We start from the raw sequence: 15,951 nt of genomic DNA, 5'->3' as shown, positions 1-15,951 counted from the left end.
AACTAACCAACTCTCTTCCAGCCCTGCCCCCCAGCCAGAGGCGGCATTCCACCTTCCTTTGTTTCTCTCCCTGGGGGTAGCTGGTCAGACAGGTTTGGAGTCCGCTTTGCATAATGACTCTCCCCCTGCCCTGCTGGGCCGTGCTACAGACAGCAGAGGTCGCCCACAGCCCCAGCAAGTTACCCCCCACTACGTCACAGTGCTGTTAGCAGCACTAGCAGTTCTAATGCCGAGAGACACCGACTGGCAGGCAAACATCCGCTTGTGCCACAGCCTGTCTGTCACTCAGAGCAGAACTCTTGCTGATTTGGGTTCAAGCACCAGGCCCCTGCTTTAGGCTCTTTCTTTCTCCTCCACCCTCCTTCAGCCATTCCCAGGCCAAGCCCTGCACAACCCTGGCTTGTCTGCACAGCGGCTCACGTCCCTTGGGCTTTCCAGTGAGCTGCTGCATGGTGTGCTAGAGGAACTAGGAGCAAGGATGTGGGGCCAGCTGGGGCAGGGTTGTGGAGGTGGCCTGGGATAGCAGAAGTGTCCAGGGGGTCAAGAGGAAGGCTGGCTCAGTGGTGAGGCTGCTCCCTAGGATTTGTGAGGCCTGAGTTCAAATCCCTGCTCTCCTACAGAGACCCTGAGCAACTTGCCTGGTTATTGGGGCCTCAGTCAAGCTTGTGCAGTGGGGACGAGAGCCTAGGACAGTGTGGGGATAACAGGCCAGTGATTGCGAGGGAGGCCTGGCAAGCACCTCAGAGAGCTGAGATGTGGGAAGCCCAGTGCCTATTTGGTGAGGCATCTGCACTTAAGAGGCTCCCCTGGCACTGCTGCCTGTACCCAAGATAAAAGCTAAACTCCAGAGAGGTCTCTTCAGCCTCTAATCATGTAATTTATGTGCCTGGCCTGAGCTGCCCCGCTCGAGCCCCCATGCTAACGGCTTGCCCGCACTTTCTTTCCCTGTGCTTGCATTTCCCTGCAGCATCTGGGACTTTGCCTCTTTCCACACTGAGGTCTCTCCCCATGTTGAATTGCAGGTTCTCTTCCCCTAACAGTGAGCGGTGGGCTGGGGGGGGCCTGCTTCTGGCTAGCTGTCTATCCCATTGACTCAGTGAAGTCTCTGATCCAGGTGCTTTCCATGGCAAGGCATCAAAATGGCTTCCTGTTCTCCTTTCTGCACATCTTGAGGACAGAAGGTAGGTGACAAACAGCTTCATTCACAGAGTCCATCTCTAAAGTTATTTTAAAGTCAGATATGAAAGTCAGCAGGTCCAAATAACTTGCATCCAGGAGCTTTGGAAGAGCTGGCTAAGGAGTTGCTGGACCATTAACAGTGATATTCATTAAATTTTGGGACACAAGGGAAATTCGAGAAGACTGGAAGAAAGCTAATGTTGTGCCAATATTTAAAAAGGGTAATTGGGACAACCTGGGTAATTAGAAGGCCTGTCAGTCTGACATGGGTAATGGAGCTGATGGTGTGGAGGGTCTGTTAATAAAAGGGTTATATAATTAATACCATCACAATGGGCTTATTGACAATAGATCCTTTCCAACTAACTTGGTATCTCTTTGTTATGAGGTTTCAAGTGTGGTTGATAAAGATAACAGTGTTGATTTCTGTAAAGCACTTGACTTGATATGGGATGCATTAACAGGTGTGTTGTGAGCAAGACACGAGAAGTCATTCTCCTGCTCTACTCTGCGCTGGTTAGGCCTCAGTTGGAGTATTGTGTCCAGTTCTGGGCACCACGTTTCAAGAAAGATGTGGAGAAATTGGAGAGGGTCCAGAGAAGACCAACGAGAATGATTAAAGGTCTAGAGAACATGACCTATGAGGGAAGACTGAAAGAACTGGGCTTGTTTAGTTTAGAAAAGAGAAGATTGAGGGTGGACATGATAGCAGTTTTCAGATATCTAAAAGGGTGCCATAAGGAGGAGGGAGAAAACTTGTTCATCTTGGCCTCTGAGGATAGAACAAGCAGCAATGGGCTTAAACTGCAGCAAGGGAGGTTTAGGTTGGACATTAGGAAGAAGTTCCTAGTATTCTATGATTCTATGATACTGCATGACATTTGATTTAAAAACTGGAATGATATGCAATGAATATGGCACGTTATGTGGATTAAAAGCTGGCTAACAGCTAGTTCTCAAAGAGAAACTGTAAAGAGGGAATCAGCATCGAGCGGCTGGGTTTCTAGGAGGGTTCCACAAGGATCAGTTCTTGCCCCTACCCTCGTTAATCGTTTTATCACAACCAAGGAAACAATGTTTAAATGACCACTGATAAAGCAAAGTGACTGCTGACGAGGTACTGCCCTGAAGAGGTGAGCAGGGTGTGTTTTAACAGAGGGAAGGTAAATGCATATGTCTAGGCGTGAAGAACACAGGCCACACTTCCAGGATGGGGACTGCCCTGGGAAGCAGCAGCTCTGAAGAAGATGTGAGACTCACGATGGGGGCATGTGGCCAAAAGGCTAATGCAATCATTGGACGCACACCACTTGGGTAGGGTTAGAGAGTTTACTTTCACTCTGCATTTGGCACTGGTGCCACGGCTGCTGGAATTCTGTTGCTGACCGTTTAAGAAGGCTGTCAGTAAATTGGAGCGAATTCAGAGAAGAGCCACCAGAATAATGAGCAAATTAGAAAACAGGACTTATAAAGATCCGTTTATCTTAATGAAGAAGTAAAGGGTGGATTTGATGACAGTCTGATAAGTACCTGCCTGGATAATGGGCTCTTCAGCCTAACAGAGGAAGGTCTAAGACTTGGAAGCTGAAGTCTGGAAATGAGGGGTACCTTTTGACAGTTACCCATTGGCACAGCTTCCCATGGTGGCAGGTTTTCCCTCACTGGCTGTTTGCAATCAAGACTGGATGTTTGCACAAAGGACTGGATGTTTGCACTGCTTTGGGAATTCTGTGGGGGAGTGTCATGCAGGAAGCCACATTACGCGATCCCCGCAATCCCCTCTGGGCTCAGAATCTCTGGTTCCCTGGGGCTCTCTGAAGGGGAATGTGCATATTTGCAGGGTCCATCTCTCCTGGGAGGGCTTCCCGTGGTGTCTTACTCTGGTTAGAATTGCAGCGAGTTGAGGCCCTTGTGAGCTCACCTGAGTGTGGTGTTTGTGTTGCAGGTTTCACCGCTCTTTACTGTGGACTGATGCCCACTGTGCTACATGCACTTCCCTCCAATGGCGCCCTCTTCCTAGCCCCCGAAATGACAAGGAAAAAGCTAACTGCTCTGCTTGAAAGGACACCCTGAGGTCTGAGGCCAAGGCCAAGGCCTGCTTTGGAAGTTGAAATTGTACAGCAACATGAACCAAGTTTGGGACTCCTCTCTGATTGCTGTGGCCAACCCTTTCCACATGGTTCTGGGTGTCTTTGGACTTTTGACACTTCCTGGCCTGGGAAGGAAAGTGTCAGCAAGCACTGAGCAGGCCAGCATCTCAGTAGTAGTAGTATGTTTGCAGCCATTCAAAGACGGGGGGCAGGGTTCAACCCTGGCAATGCAACACTCAATCATCCAGATTTCCTCTCCAGCAGGCCCCCTGTATGCCTCCATTCTAAGAGCCTTTTCTGGTCCTAAGTACCCGTGTTTGCTGAAATGGAGCAGAGAAGTGAGCATGCTCCCGCAGGCCCCGGTGGCTAATATGACTAAGGATGCAACAGTGAGCCGATTAACTGATTAATCAATAAGCAAAAGCCTCTGCAAAAGGTCAATGCTAGAGACTACACGCATTTCCCTCCCCCCCTTGCCAGTAAATTTTCTAGCAGGCTGGCCAGCAGCCCGGCTCAGTCCTGGCTCGCACTGGGACCAGGATCTACCCCCGCTGCAGCTCTGCATTTACAGTGTATTAGGAGCCGGGCAGCAGTGCAGAGTGGCAGAAGCCAGAGCACACTGGCTGCCAGCCCTGCCCCCAGGGACTATGGAATAGTCGACTAACCGATAAGAATTCATGAGATTAATCGACTATTCAAGTAACCGCTATTTAACATCCCTAAAGAGGACATTCCTGTCTCTGAGTACATTGATACAGTGAGAATAAAACTTTCCTGGACTTGGTGGCAATGATTAAAATCTCTTGTCTGGAGAGGTTCTCCTGTTGTGAAGGGGGAGATGGTAGCGCTCTGGGACTAGAGACTCGGGAGGACGAAGCTGGGCAAACGCCAGGTGGGGCTTGTAGATCATTGGGTAACGTTTGCTCTTTTCTCCTGGGAGCTCACTGATAACAGTGGAATGTGCCAGGAGGGCCTAGAACACGTGCTTCCATGTTGGACACCGTGAGAACCTATATGAAGTTCAGATATGCTCTTTGTACACTGATGCCTATAGACACCACGGTAGCCAGCATCTTCCTCCCAGAAGCCCCATGTTCATTGGAGCTCACATATCTATCTCTTCCAGTGCTTCAGGCGTCCACTTGGGGCCCTCCAGAAGGTCTTTTCCCTTGGTTTGGTGAAACCCTTTGGTTACTCCTGTAACTTTTGGATTGTCTGGACCCCTGCCTTCAGAGCAGCTGCACCTCTGTGTCCCTTCTGTGGTCCACCAAGGAACCCACTCTAGGCTCCAGCTCATCATTTGTCACCTCTCTGGGGTGGAGACGTGCATATATATCTCTCCCTTCTGACGGGGGGCTTGTCCAGGCTGCACAGGTCCTCGCTGCTGCTGCAATATTCCCAGCAAGCCGGACTCCCTCGGTCTTGTCTGTGCTTTGCTTCCTCTCCTGCGGCAATGAGCAGCAGCAGTTGCCAGCACTCACAAGCCAGCTCACAGCTTCCTAAGCAAGCCCAGCTATGCTCACAGCGAAAGCAGGACAGAGAAAATACTCTGAAAACCACACAATCCCACACAGCTACTAAATGCTCATCGAAGGCAGCCGGACTCCAGCTGTGAGCTGGTGGGTGTCAGTCCTTCAAACCCACACGTGGATTTTCCTCAACATTGCACTTTTATGATAGTCTCAAATTCTGAACCAGAACAATCAACTGGGCAGTTCATCTCTTTCTTTATAAAGCTTTCTTGGGCCTTTGCTCTCCAGTCTCTGGGAGCAGGTAACCAGCCAGGTCGCCCCAGCCTTGTGCCTCAGGACTGCACTGTCTTGCATTGCTCAAGCTTAGCAATGCACATTGAATTGGTTCCCCACTTTCGCAATGGAACGTGGATATACCTCACCCCTTGCAAAACCTGAGCAAATCTACCAGAGCCCTCGCTGGGAAAGCAGCAGTAAAAGAAGCTTCTTGTCTACAAAAGATGGATTTTAAGAGGTAGGCAAAAAGTCAGAGTTCGTCTTCAAAAGAAATAAAACAGAAGCCCACAGTCTAAGTTCTCAGCCCTACTAGACTGGGCAGCATCTAGATCAGGGTGGGAAACCTCAGGCACAGGGGCTGGATGCGGCCACTGGCTTGAGATTTAGGGGTTTCCCCACACCGCCAGGCTGGAGCCCACAAAATCTACTAGCCTGGGCCCCCCAGGCTGTGGTGTGTGGGGGGAATTGGGGAGTGTCCCTCTCCTCAGTCCAGGGCCACATCAGTGATGAGGTTTTTTGGGGGTGGGGGTTGTTTGTTTGTTTTGCTTCTCGCTTGTGTGCAGCCCCTGTCTGATTTTGTGAGTCAGTGGCCCCCGACCCTAAAAAGGTTCCCGCCCCTGGACTAGATCAAGCCATTTTGCTCACCCCACTGGCTATTGCCATCCATAGAACACAGGTTTCACCCTTGAAAGCTGGGCCAGGCTCCTCTGTTGGAGTCTTCAGTCTTCTGAGTGTCTTGTTGCTGCAGGCCAGTGGGCGGGCGGAGCAGAGCCCTGCGCTCTGCTCCATACTCACAGCTCGGAGAACACGAGCCTGGGCTGGCCTCATGGAGCCGAGGTGTTACCCTGTGACTCCCTGGCTGGAGACCGGCTGGGGCAGGTTGTTTGACACCTTGCTCTCCTTGTCCCTGGGGAGCTAGTATCTGGCTGCCGCTAGTAGCAACATACAAGATGTTCTCATGGCTCCATGTGCATTAGGTGCATTCGCAGCCCCCCCGACTGAGTCAGGAGACACAGGTTAGATGGCACATGGGTTTCAGCACAACTCCCCTGATGTTTGTGCAATATCCTCCCTCTGTACAGACCAGGGGCTGGGGGCTCACGGGCGCTCCCCAGAATGTCACCACGTAAGGACCACAGAGCCCAGAGCAGGCAGACCACCCGCAGCGAGGTCAGTGGGGGGGACTAAAGCACGCCTTGGAGAGGGACCAGCCATTAGCCGGGTGCCATTTGGGAAGGCACATGCTGGGCTCTGCCTGGCCATGAGTCGGTGCCCCTGCAGCGAGCCATCCACTCCTGGTCCATAATAAATGTTGCATTCAATATGTGGCCCCAGAGAGCCTTACACTGCATTCAGTGAGGTCTCCCAAGCATGTGCCCTGCCACCGCACGCCTCATCCAGGCTCAACTCCACCAGACCCGTCTGAGCTGCTTTGCTAAATTCCAGATGATGCCTTTGTACTGACATCTATGCAGCTAGCAACAGCCCCGCCCCCGTCAATGGAACGGCTGTATCCTCTGGCTGCTCAACACATGCTCCTGGACCCTTTCAGAATGCCCCTTTGGCTCTTGTAAAACCCTGCCATGTCCTGTCCCTGGCCAGCTCTTTCCATACAGCTGGGCTCAGACTTAAAATCATTTACTGCAAATGTTCTTTTCCTGTTAGTTAAGTTCAGCCCAATAACCCAGGCTTCCTTGCCATGGGTAAGGCATTCAAAGCATGGTTCTGATTGGAAAAGTGTCATGTAAAGCAGCCCCTGCCCAAGCACTGCTCTAACACTGAGATTTAAACAGTGCTTGGAGCAGTTTGTCCCCTCTCCGCACGGCCACACTACTCTGTGTCGAAGGAACACCGGCCTTTGCTTGCTGCTCACGCTGCAGCGGATGGGCTGGACTCAGTGAGACTCGCTAGCTCCATCCCCATAAGGAATGGGGAGGGGAGCGGTGCAGGGAGAACCCAGCTTGGTTTCCCAGAGGTCAGACTGAGCGCGTCATGGGAAAAATTGTGGCGCTGCAAGAGGAGAGACTGTGCTGCAGAGAGGGACAAAGGCTGCAGGCTTCCTACACAGGGATTGTGTCGTTATTCACTACAGCCCATGGAAGTCAGTGGATTTGCACTAGGCATCCATTTGGCTTCTTTCTTATTTTGCAGTTGCCGTGGCCCTCACGTCTCAGGAGGGAGGCAGGACAGAGGTGTCAGCTCAGCCAGTGACACTTGGAAGCTGACAGACGTGTCCAGACAGCTGCTGGGCCTCCATGCCCATCTTTGGGTTGCCCTGTGATTGCCAGACCACCCCTCTCTGGCTGTGCCTAAAGATAGACCCAGCCCCGCCCTCCTTCCAGCGACTCTGCTGCCGCCTTGCACGGGGACAGGGCAGGGCTTGCTGCTGCTGCGTTGGACCCTGGAGATGGCCTTGCTGTGTTACAACAAGGGCTGTGGGCAAAGATTCGATGCTGAGAAGAACGCTGAGGGTAAGTGGGTTTGAGCTCTGTGCCCTTCCCCAGTCTTGTTGCAGGGTGCCCTTGCCCTTGGGCCAGACTGCTGGGGGTTCCTGTAAGCCACAGGTCTGGCCCTGCCACTTGCGAGTGCTGGCCTGAGGCAGCAGCACTCAGCCACTGAACGGGGAAGGGGAGGAGAGGGATGCAAATTCTGCCGAGGAGCAGATTCGTCTTCACTGAATTGCTGGCAGGGTTCAGCTCAGGGGCCCAGGTCCATGGGAGTAATGTTTTTCCAGGCCCACTTCTCCCAGGAGCCTGTGGGAGGGGGCAGGAAAATGGAGGAGCAGCTGAGAGGAGTTCCAGAGACGAGGGTCCTGGCCTCTGCTTGTCGTTGGGCTGGGCTCCCGGTGGCCCAGAGCACTCGCCGGTCCTGCAGGTCGGGCAGCGGCTGCCCAGAGCATCTGCCGGAGACTGTCCCAAGTGGAGTATCTCCTGGGGGCACACGCTGCAAGTCTGAGACGGGTTCCCCTGCAGACCAGGCCTGGAACGAGCCTGATTAGCCCGAACACTTGAGCCAAAGGAAGGGGGAGCAGCAGGCCCTCTGGCTCATTGTAATGCGACTCTGACAAGCACCTCGCTGGGACCTGGAGTAGGCTCGGGAGACACAGAACACTCCCTGTGCTGGGCCGAAGGGAGACTCAGCGCTCTCGCGCCGCCTCAGGGATAAAGACAAGAGCACTGGGGCGGGGGAGCTCCAGCTACTCCATTGCCAGCCTTTCCCAGGAGGAGGCATTGTATGAAACAGGGCAGGTGGGGGGAGCAATCTACTCCACCGACAGCCTCTCATTGCAGGAGGAGTAACGGTAGTTCGAATTAGGAGCTTTAATTCGAACTACCTAGCCTGTGCCGCATGTAGCTGCGGGCAGGTAGTTCAAACTACCGGGCATTTAAAAATGGCGGCACCAGGGAACATGCAAATTAAGCCAGGGATATTTAAATCCCAGGCTTCATTTGCAAGTTCGAATGACTACATTGACCACCCTAGTTCGAGCTACGGGGCTAGTGTAGACAGACCCTAAGAAAGAAAAAGAGTTGGGGAAAAGTCATTGAGGAAAAAAAAAGGTCGCTTGCCCCTTTAACAGTGGCCAATTTTAATGCTGTTGTTCCCCGTGGCACACCTCCGACTGCCTCGCGGCACACCGGTGTACCACAGAACACAGTTGAAGAAACACTGCCATAGACAGATGAGAGGTTATGAAAACCAATCACCAAATCAAAAAAGGTTCTTCTGATTCCAAAAGATCGGCCACATTCCCAGTCAACGTATCCCTCAGATCGTACCCCAAAGCACAGTTAGCCAGTCCTTCACAAGCTTTAGTTCACAGCAAAGATCCTCCAGAGGGGAAAGTCCAGACTGAAGACACAATGGAGGAACCTCCAAGGCCCTTTTCACACCCTTGGCTATGTGGAAGGACTCCCAATGTTCTCCTGTGGAACATCCCTGCTACAAAATGGGGTTTGTCACCTGGTACCTTGCCCGACTCAGGGCTTTGCTCCCATGCGCATCTGAACTGCCACAGGAAGCTCCGCAGATGTGGGGGGGGCTCCAGAGAGCAGGGGGCAGCGCTGGCGGGGGGGGAGGGGGGCTCCAGAGAGCAGGGGCAGAGCTGGCGGGGGGGGGCTCCAGAGAGCAGGGGGCAGCGCTGGCTGGGGGGGGCTCCAGAGAGCAGGGGGCAGCGCTGGCTGGGGGGGCGGGCTCCAGAGAGCAGGGGGCAGGGCTGGCGGGGGGGGGGCTCCAGAGAGCAGGGGGCAGCGCTGGCTGGGGGGGGCTCCAGAGAGCAGGGGGCAGCGCTGGCTGGGGGGGCGGGCTCCAGAGAGCAGGGGGCAGGGCTGGCGGGGGGGGGGGGAATCCAGAGAGTAGGGGCAGCGCTGGCGGGGGGGGGGGCTCCAGAGAGCAGGGGCAGGGCTGGCGGAGGGGGGCTCCAGAGAGCAGGGGGCAGCGCTGGCTGGGGGGGCGGGCTCCAGAGAGCAGGGGGCAGCGCTGGCGGGGGGGGAGGGGGGCTCCAGAGAGCAGGGACAGGGCTGGCGGAGGGGGGCTCCAGAGAGCAGGGGGCAGCGCTGGCTGGGGGGGGGCTCCAGAGAGCAGGGGGCAGCGCTGGCGGGGGGGGAGGGGGGCTCCAGAGAGCAGGGGCAGGGCTGGCGGGGGGGGGGCTCCAGAGAGCAGGGGCAGGGCTGGCGGAGGGGGGCTCCAGAGAGCAGGGGGCAGCGCTGGCTGGGGGGGCGGGCTCCAGAGAGCAGGGGGCAGCGCTGGCGGGGGGGAGGGGGGCTCCAGAGAGCAGGGGCAGAGCTGGCGGGGGGGGGCTCCAGAGAGCAGGGGGCAGCGCTGGCTGGGGGGGCGGGCTCCAGAGAGCAGGGGGCAGGGCTGGCGGGGGGGGGGCTCCAGAGAGCAGGGGGCAGCGCTGGCTGGGGGGGGCTCCAGAGAGCAGGGGGCAGCGCTGGCTGGGGGGGCGGGCTCCAGAGAGCAGGGGGCAGGGCTGGCGGGGGGGGGAATCCAGAGAGTAGGGGCAGCGCTGGCGGGGGGGGGGGGCTCCAGAGAGCAGGGGCAGGGCTGGCGGAGGGGGGCTCCAGAGAGCAGGGGGCAGCGCTGGCTGGGGGGGGCTCCAGAGAGCAGGGGGCAGCGCTGGCTGGGGGGGCGGGCTCCAGAGAGCAGGGGGCAGCGCTGGCAGGGGGGGAGGGGGGCTCCAGAGAGCAGGGACAGGCCTGGCGGAGGGGGGCTCCAGAGAGCAGGGGGCAGCGCTGGCTGGGGGGGGGCTCCAGAGAGCAGGGGGCAGCGCTGGCTGGGGGGGCGGGCTCCAGAGAGCAGGGGGCAGCGCTGGCGGGGGGGGAGGGGGGCTCCAGAGAGCAGGGGGCAGCGCTGGCGGGGGGGGAGGGGGGCTCCAGAGAGCAGGGACAGGGCTGGCGGAGGGGGGCTCCAGAGAGCAGGGGGCAGCGCTGGCTGGGGGGGGGCTCCAGAGAGCAGGGGGCAGCGCTGGCGGGGGGGGAGGGGGGCTCCAGAGAGCAGGGGCAGGGCTGGCTGGGGGGGCGGGCTCCAGAGAGCAGGGGGCAGCGCTGGCGGGGGGGAGGGGGGCTCCAGAGAGCAGGGGCAGAGCTGGCGGGGGGGGGCTCCAGAGAGCAGGGGGAAGCGCTGGCTGGGGGGGCGGGCTCCAGAGAGCAGGGGGCAGGGCTGGCGGGGGGGGCTCCAGAGAGCAGGGGCAGGGCTGGCGGGGGGGGGGCTCCAGAGAGCAGGGGGCAGCGCTGGCTGGGGGGGGCTCCAGAGAGCAGGGGGCAGCGCTGGCTGGGGGGGCGGGCTCCAGAGAGCAGGGGGCAGGGCTGGCGGGGGGGGGAATCCAGAGAGTAGGGGCAGCGCTGGCGGGGGGGGGGCTCCAGAGAGCAGGGGCAGGGCTGGCGGAGGGGGGCTCCAGAGAGCAGGGACAGGGCTGGCGGGGGGGGGGCTCCAGAGAGCAGGGGCAGGGCTGGCGGGGGGGGGGGCTCCAGAGAGCAGGGGACAGCGCTGGCTGGGGGGGGGCTCCAGAGAGCAGGGGGCAGCGCTGGCTGGGGGGGCGGGCTCCAGAGAGCAGGGGGCAGCGCTGGCGGGGGGGGAGGGGGGCTCCAGAGCGCAGGGGGCAGCGCTGGCGGGGGGGGAGGGGGGCTCCAGAGAGCAGGGGGCAGCGCTGGCGGGGGGGAGGGGGGCTCCAGAGAGCAGGGGGCAGCGCTGGCGGGGGGGGAGGGGGGCTCCAGAGAGCAGGGGCAGGGCTGGCGGGGGGGGGGGCTCCAGAGAGCAGGGGCAGAGCTGGCGGGGGGGGGCTCCAGAGAGCAGGGGGCAGCGCTGGCTGGGGGGGCGGGCTCCAGAGAGCAGGGGGCAGGGCTGGCGGGGGGGGGGCTCCAGAGAGCAGGGGGCAGGGCTGGCGGGGGGGGGGAATCCAGGGTACGTCTACACTACAGCGCTAGTTCGAACTAACTTAGTTCGAATTAGTTAATTCGAACTAAGCTAGTTCGAACTAGCGCATCTAGAACTAAAAACTAGTTCGAACTAGCGTTTTGCTAGTTCGAACTAGCGCGTCCACACTGATTGGACGCAGGGGGGCATTTAAGGGCAGCTGAAACCGGTTCTGGCAGGGCATCAGGTCAGCAGTTGCTTTGTGTGGCTGCTGTCTGAGGCTATCTGAGGCTCGTGCTTAAAGGGACCCCCCCTGGACAGCCGGTTCTCAGCTTTTCCTGCTTGCTTGCCAACCTCGCCGAGGGACAGCAAAGCGTCGGTCTCTGTGCCCGTCTGTGTCGGTGCTTCCCTTCGGGGGGGCCGCCGCAGGTGGCAACATGGAGCCACGGCTCGCCCTGCACCTTCTGGTGCACGTTCTGGACTTGCTACTGCAAGCCTGCCAGCAATGGCTCGAGGCTGCCTGGCACCACCTGGGGAACGTCAGCCCCCTGCCTCTCCGCCTGGCCGCCCTGGGGGCCGTGGAGGAGCCGCGGCGGCGCCCCGGCACCGGCGTGCCCCGCCGCATCTGGCGTCTGGACACCAGCAGCGACTGGTGGGACCGCATCGTCCTGGAGCGCTGGGACGACCGACAGTGGACCCAGAACTTTAGGATGAGGAGGGACACCTTCCTGGAGCTCTGCGAGTGGCTCGCCCCTGCCCTGCAAAGAAGGGACACTCGCATGAGGCCCGCCATCCCCCTCCAGAAGCGGGTGGCCATCGCCCTCTGGAAGCTCTCCACGCCGGACAGCTACCGATCCGTCGGGAACCAGTTCGGCGTGGGGAGATCCACTGTCGGAGCAGTGCTCATGCAGGTACGGCGCTCGTCGGCCACCGAGCCGGGGGGGAGGGGGGCTGCGAGGAGGGGATGGGCCGCCCCAGGGACAAAGGGGGGGGGCGGGAGGAGGCGAAAGCGCCCCGCACCGGAGGGGTCGGGCTGTCCCGGCCGTACTACACGCCGCCAGGGGGGTTGCTTCCGGGAGTGGGGCGCGGGGCACTGCCAGGGCAGGAATGCTCCCAGCCACCCGGGCGCCCCACTGATTGACGCTTTGCTGTGTCTCTCTCCGCAGGTGGTCAAGGCCATCAACCGGGTGCTGCTCCGCAGGGTGGTCCGCCTCGCCGACCCGGATGCCGTCATCCGGGGATTCGGCGCCCTCGGCTTCCCCAACTGCGGGGGGGCCATCGACGGGACGCACATCCCCATCCGTGCCCCGGAACACCAGGCGTCCCGGTACGTGAACCGCAAGGGGTACTTCTCCGTCATCCTGCAGGCCGTGTGTGACCACCGGGGACAGTTGACGGACATAAATGTGGGCTGGTCCGGCAAAGCACACGACGCCCGGGTGTACCGGAACTCCTCCGTGTGCCAGCGGCTGCAGGACGGGACCTTCTTCCCCGACCGCCACATCAGGGTCGGGGACGTGGACATGCCCGTCTGCCTGGTGGGGGATGCCGCCTACCCACTGCAGCCCTGGCTCATGAAGCCCTACACGGGACACCTCAATCCCTCCCGCCAGGCCTTCAATAACAGGCTGAGCAGGGCCCGCATCGTGGTGGAGGGGGCCTTCGGGCGACTGAAAGCCCGCTTTCGATGCCTCCTCACCCGTCTGGACCTGGCCGAGCACAACATCCCTCCCGTGGTGGCGGCATGTTGTGTGCTCCACAATTTGTGTGAGCGGAAGGGGGAGGCTTTCTTGCCAGCCTGGATGGCTGAGGCTGACCGCATGGCTGGACACTACGGTCAGCCCCGCACCGCCGCCGTCCGGGAAGCCCAGCGGGGGGCCATCCGGATCCGGGAAGCCCTGCGGGACAGCTTCCAGGTGGAGGAGGAGGAGGACTGACCTCTCCCTGCATGCCCCACCGGGGCCTTCTTCCACCCTACCCCCCCCCTTCCCCTTTCCCCTCCCTATCTACTGTACAATAAAGACACCTGTTTTTCCAACAAAAACGTCTGTTTATTTCAGAGAACTGGGGTGGGGGAGGGAGGAATGAAGGTGGGAGAAGGGAGGGGGAAACCTGGGACGAGGGAGCTGGAAGGGGAGGGGAGGGAAGGGAGGAAGGGAAAGGAAAGCTCAGGGGTGGGAGTCTGGGTGCCTCTCCCGTCTCGCCACACTGCGGGTCCGGGGGCGTCGGTGGGGAATGGTTGTGGAGGGGGGGGCAGAGAGGACAGGGGGTGTGGAGGAAGCAGGAGCGGAAGCAGGAGCGGAAGCAGGAGGAGCAGGAGGAGCAGGGGGAGCAGGGGGAGCAAGAGGGGGAGCAGGGGGAGCAAGAGGGGGAGCAAGAGGGGGAGCAAGAGGGGGAGCAGGGGGAGGAGGAAATGGAAAGCGGTCTAGCAGGCTCTGGAGGTGGCCTCGCAGGGCACGGCCCTGCTCCTCCAGGGCCTCCAGACTCCTCTGGCGCAGCCTGAGGTCCTCCTGGACCCAGTGGTCCTGGAGACGGAGCTGTCGGTCCAGGAACCGGAGATGCCGCCTCTGGTAGTCCTCCTGGTTCCTGGCTGTCCTGCTTGCCCGGGCGCGGGCGGCTGCTGCAGGCGGTGTGGTGCGCCCTGCAGTCCCCGGTGCTGCAGCTGTGGTGCAAGAAGACCAGCGGTCAATTACCCCAGGGGCCCAGGTGTGTGAAACCCAGCTCCCCTCTGCAAGGCCAGGGCCCCTGCAGGATCCCCAGCTGCTGCTCCGTAGTGGGCAAGGCCCAGGCGCACGGTCCCGGGGCTCCCTCTCGCCCCAGCCCCCCGTACACATAAGGGGAACACGAGGGTACTCACAGGTGGACGCCTCCCCGGCCTCTGATGATGCAGGCGAGCGGCTCTGTGGGGTGCCTCGGGGGTCCCGGGTCCTGGGAAGGCTGGCGGCAGGCTCCTGGCTCTCAGAGCCCTCTTGCTCCTCCTCGGTGTCCAGGAGCGGTCCCTCTGCCCCGGGGTCAATCACGTCCCGGGGGGCAGGGACGGCATGAGGCCCCAGGATGCGGTCCAGGGCATGGAAGTGGGGGCAGGCCTCCGGGTCAGCCCCTGGCAGGCAGGCCCGGGAGTAGGACTGCCGCAAGTCTTTAATCTTGCAGCGCACCTGCTCCCGGCTGCGCTGGTGGCCCCTGGCGGCCAGGCTGGCAGCCATGCGTCCATAGACGGCCGCGTTCCGGTGGCTAGTGCGGAGATCGTGGACATTTGAGGCTTCCCCCCAAACCTCGATGAGGTCCACGATCTCCGCACTTGACCAGGCGGGCGCCCGCCTTTTGCGCCCCCGGGCAGGCTCCCGGGAGCCGCCAGGCTGGTCGTGGGGAGCAGTGGAGGGCTGGGAGCCCTCGGATGGCTGGCTCATGGTGTGGCAGGTGCAGGCTGTGCAGGCACGGGTGCTGGCAGCCTTGCAACTGGCACAAAGTGAGTAGCCAGCCCGTGGCCCTTTAAGGGCTCCGGGGCCGGGAGGGGGGCAATAGAGTTTCCCTGGTGTTGGCCAGAGTGGCCACCAGGGAAACCTGGGAAGCCTTAGCCTCCCACTAGTTCGAACTAAAGGGCTACACAGCCCTTAGTTCGAACTAGCTAGTTCGAACTAGGCGTTAGTCCTCGTAAAATGAGGTTTACCTAGTTCGAACTAAGCGCTCCGTTAGTTCGAATTAAGTTCGAACTAACGGAGCGCTAGTGTAGCGCATAGGAAAGTTAGTTCGAACTAACGTCCGTTAGTTCGAACTAACTTTCTAGTGTAGACATACCCCCAGAGAGTAGGGGCAGCGCTGGCGGGGGGGGGGCTCCAGAGAGCAGGGGCAGGGCTGGCGGGGGGGGGGCTCCAGAGAGCAGGGGGCAGCGCTGGCTGGGGGGGGCTCCAGAGAGCAGGGGGCAGCGCTGGCTGGGGGGGCGGGCTCCAGAGAGCAGGGGGCAGGGCTGGCGGGGGGGGGGAATCCAGAGAGTAGGGGCAGCGCTGGCGGGGGGGGGCTCCAGAGAGCAGGGGCAGGGCTGGCGGGGGGGGGGCTCCAGAGAGCAGGGGGCAGCGCTGGCTGGGGGGGGCTCCAGAGAGCAGGGGGCAGCGCTGGCTGGGGGGGCGGGCTCCAGAGAGCAGGGGGCAGCGCTGGCAGGGGGGGAGGGGGGCTCCAGAGAGCAGGGACAGGGCTGGCTGGGGGGGGGCTCCAGAGAGCAGGGGGCAGCGCTGGCTGGGGGGGCGGGCTCCAGAGAGCAGGGGGCAGCGCTGGCGGGGGGGGAGGGGGGCTCCAGAGAGCAGGGGGCAGCGCTGGCGGGGGGGGAGGAGGGCTCCAGAGAGCAGGGGCAGGGCTGGCGGGGGGGGGGGGCTCCAGAGAGCAGGGGCAGGGCTGGCGGAGGGGGGCTCCAGAGAGCAGGGGGCAGCGCTGGCTGGGGGGGGGCTCCAGAGAGCAGGGGGCAGCGCTGGCTGGGGGGGCGGGCTCCAGAGAGCAGGGGGCAGCGCTGGCTGGGGGGGGCTCCAGAGAGCAGGGGCAGGGCTGGCGGGGGGGGGCTCCAGAGAGCAGGGGCAGGGCTGGCGGAGGGG

General features: G+C 60.6%; 3 protein-coding genes across 6 annotated transcripts in view; 2 read left to right on the top strand and 1 right to left on the bottom strand.

Annotated features, from left to right (window-relative positions):
* Positions 1 to 4,052, top strand: part of LOC149523627 (mitochondrial ornithine transporter 1-like) — a 38,222-nt gene extending 34,170 nt beyond the window's left edge. The window contains exons 4-5 of the mRNA XM_089781716.1: positions 1,014 to 1,181; positions 3,125 to 4,052. Coding sequence (XP_089637842.1) covers positions 1,014 to 1,181; positions 3,125 to 3,252 — 296 coding nt within the window. The 3' untranslated portion in view covers positions 3,253 to 4,052. The remainder of the gene's footprint in view (positions 1 to 1,013; positions 1,182 to 3,124) is intronic.
* Positions 4,053 to 4,196: 144 nt separating this feature from the next.
* The window catches only part of ITGB1BP2 (integrin subunit beta 1 binding protein 2), a 38,303-nt gene continuing 26,548 nt past the window's right edge, over positions 4,197 to 15,951 (top strand). For 3 of the 4 annotated variants that reach the window (XM_089781761.1, XM_089781762.1, XM_089781759.1), the window contains exons 1-2: positions 4,197 to 5,255; positions 7,169 to 7,488. In XM_089781761.1, coding sequence (XP_089637887.1) covers positions 7,425 to 7,488 — 64 coding nt within the window. In that variant the 5' untranslated portion in view covers positions 4,197 to 5,255; positions 7,169 to 7,424. Of the gene's footprint in view, positions 5,256 to 5,355; positions 7,489 to 15,951 lie in introns of those variants that run through there. The other variant, XM_089781760.1, reaches the window with a different exon arrangement.
* On the bottom strand, positions 13,444 to 15,172 carry ZSCAN29 (zinc finger and SCAN domain containing 29). Its single transcript, XM_089781758.1, has 2 exons — positions 14,229 to 15,172; positions 13,444 to 14,033 (listed from the first exon to the last, which is right to left on the bottom strand). The coding sequence occupies exons 1-2, from the start codon at positions 14,776 to 14,778 to the stop codon at positions 13,540 to 13,542; spliced, it is 1,044 nt and encodes a 347-aa protein (XP_089637884.1). The 5' UTR covers positions 14,779 to 15,172; the 3' UTR covers positions 13,444 to 13,539.

The sequence above is a fragment of the Pelodiscus sinensis genome, chromosome 13, assembly GCF_052426305.1.
Source record: "Pelodiscus sinensis isolate ZL-2025 chromosome 13, ASM5242630v1, whole genome shotgun sequence".
Classification (NCBI taxonomy): Eukaryota; Metazoa; Chordata; order Testudines; family Trionychidae; genus Pelodiscus; species Pelodiscus sinensis.
This window is presented reverse-complemented; position numbering and strand designations above follow the sequence as displayed.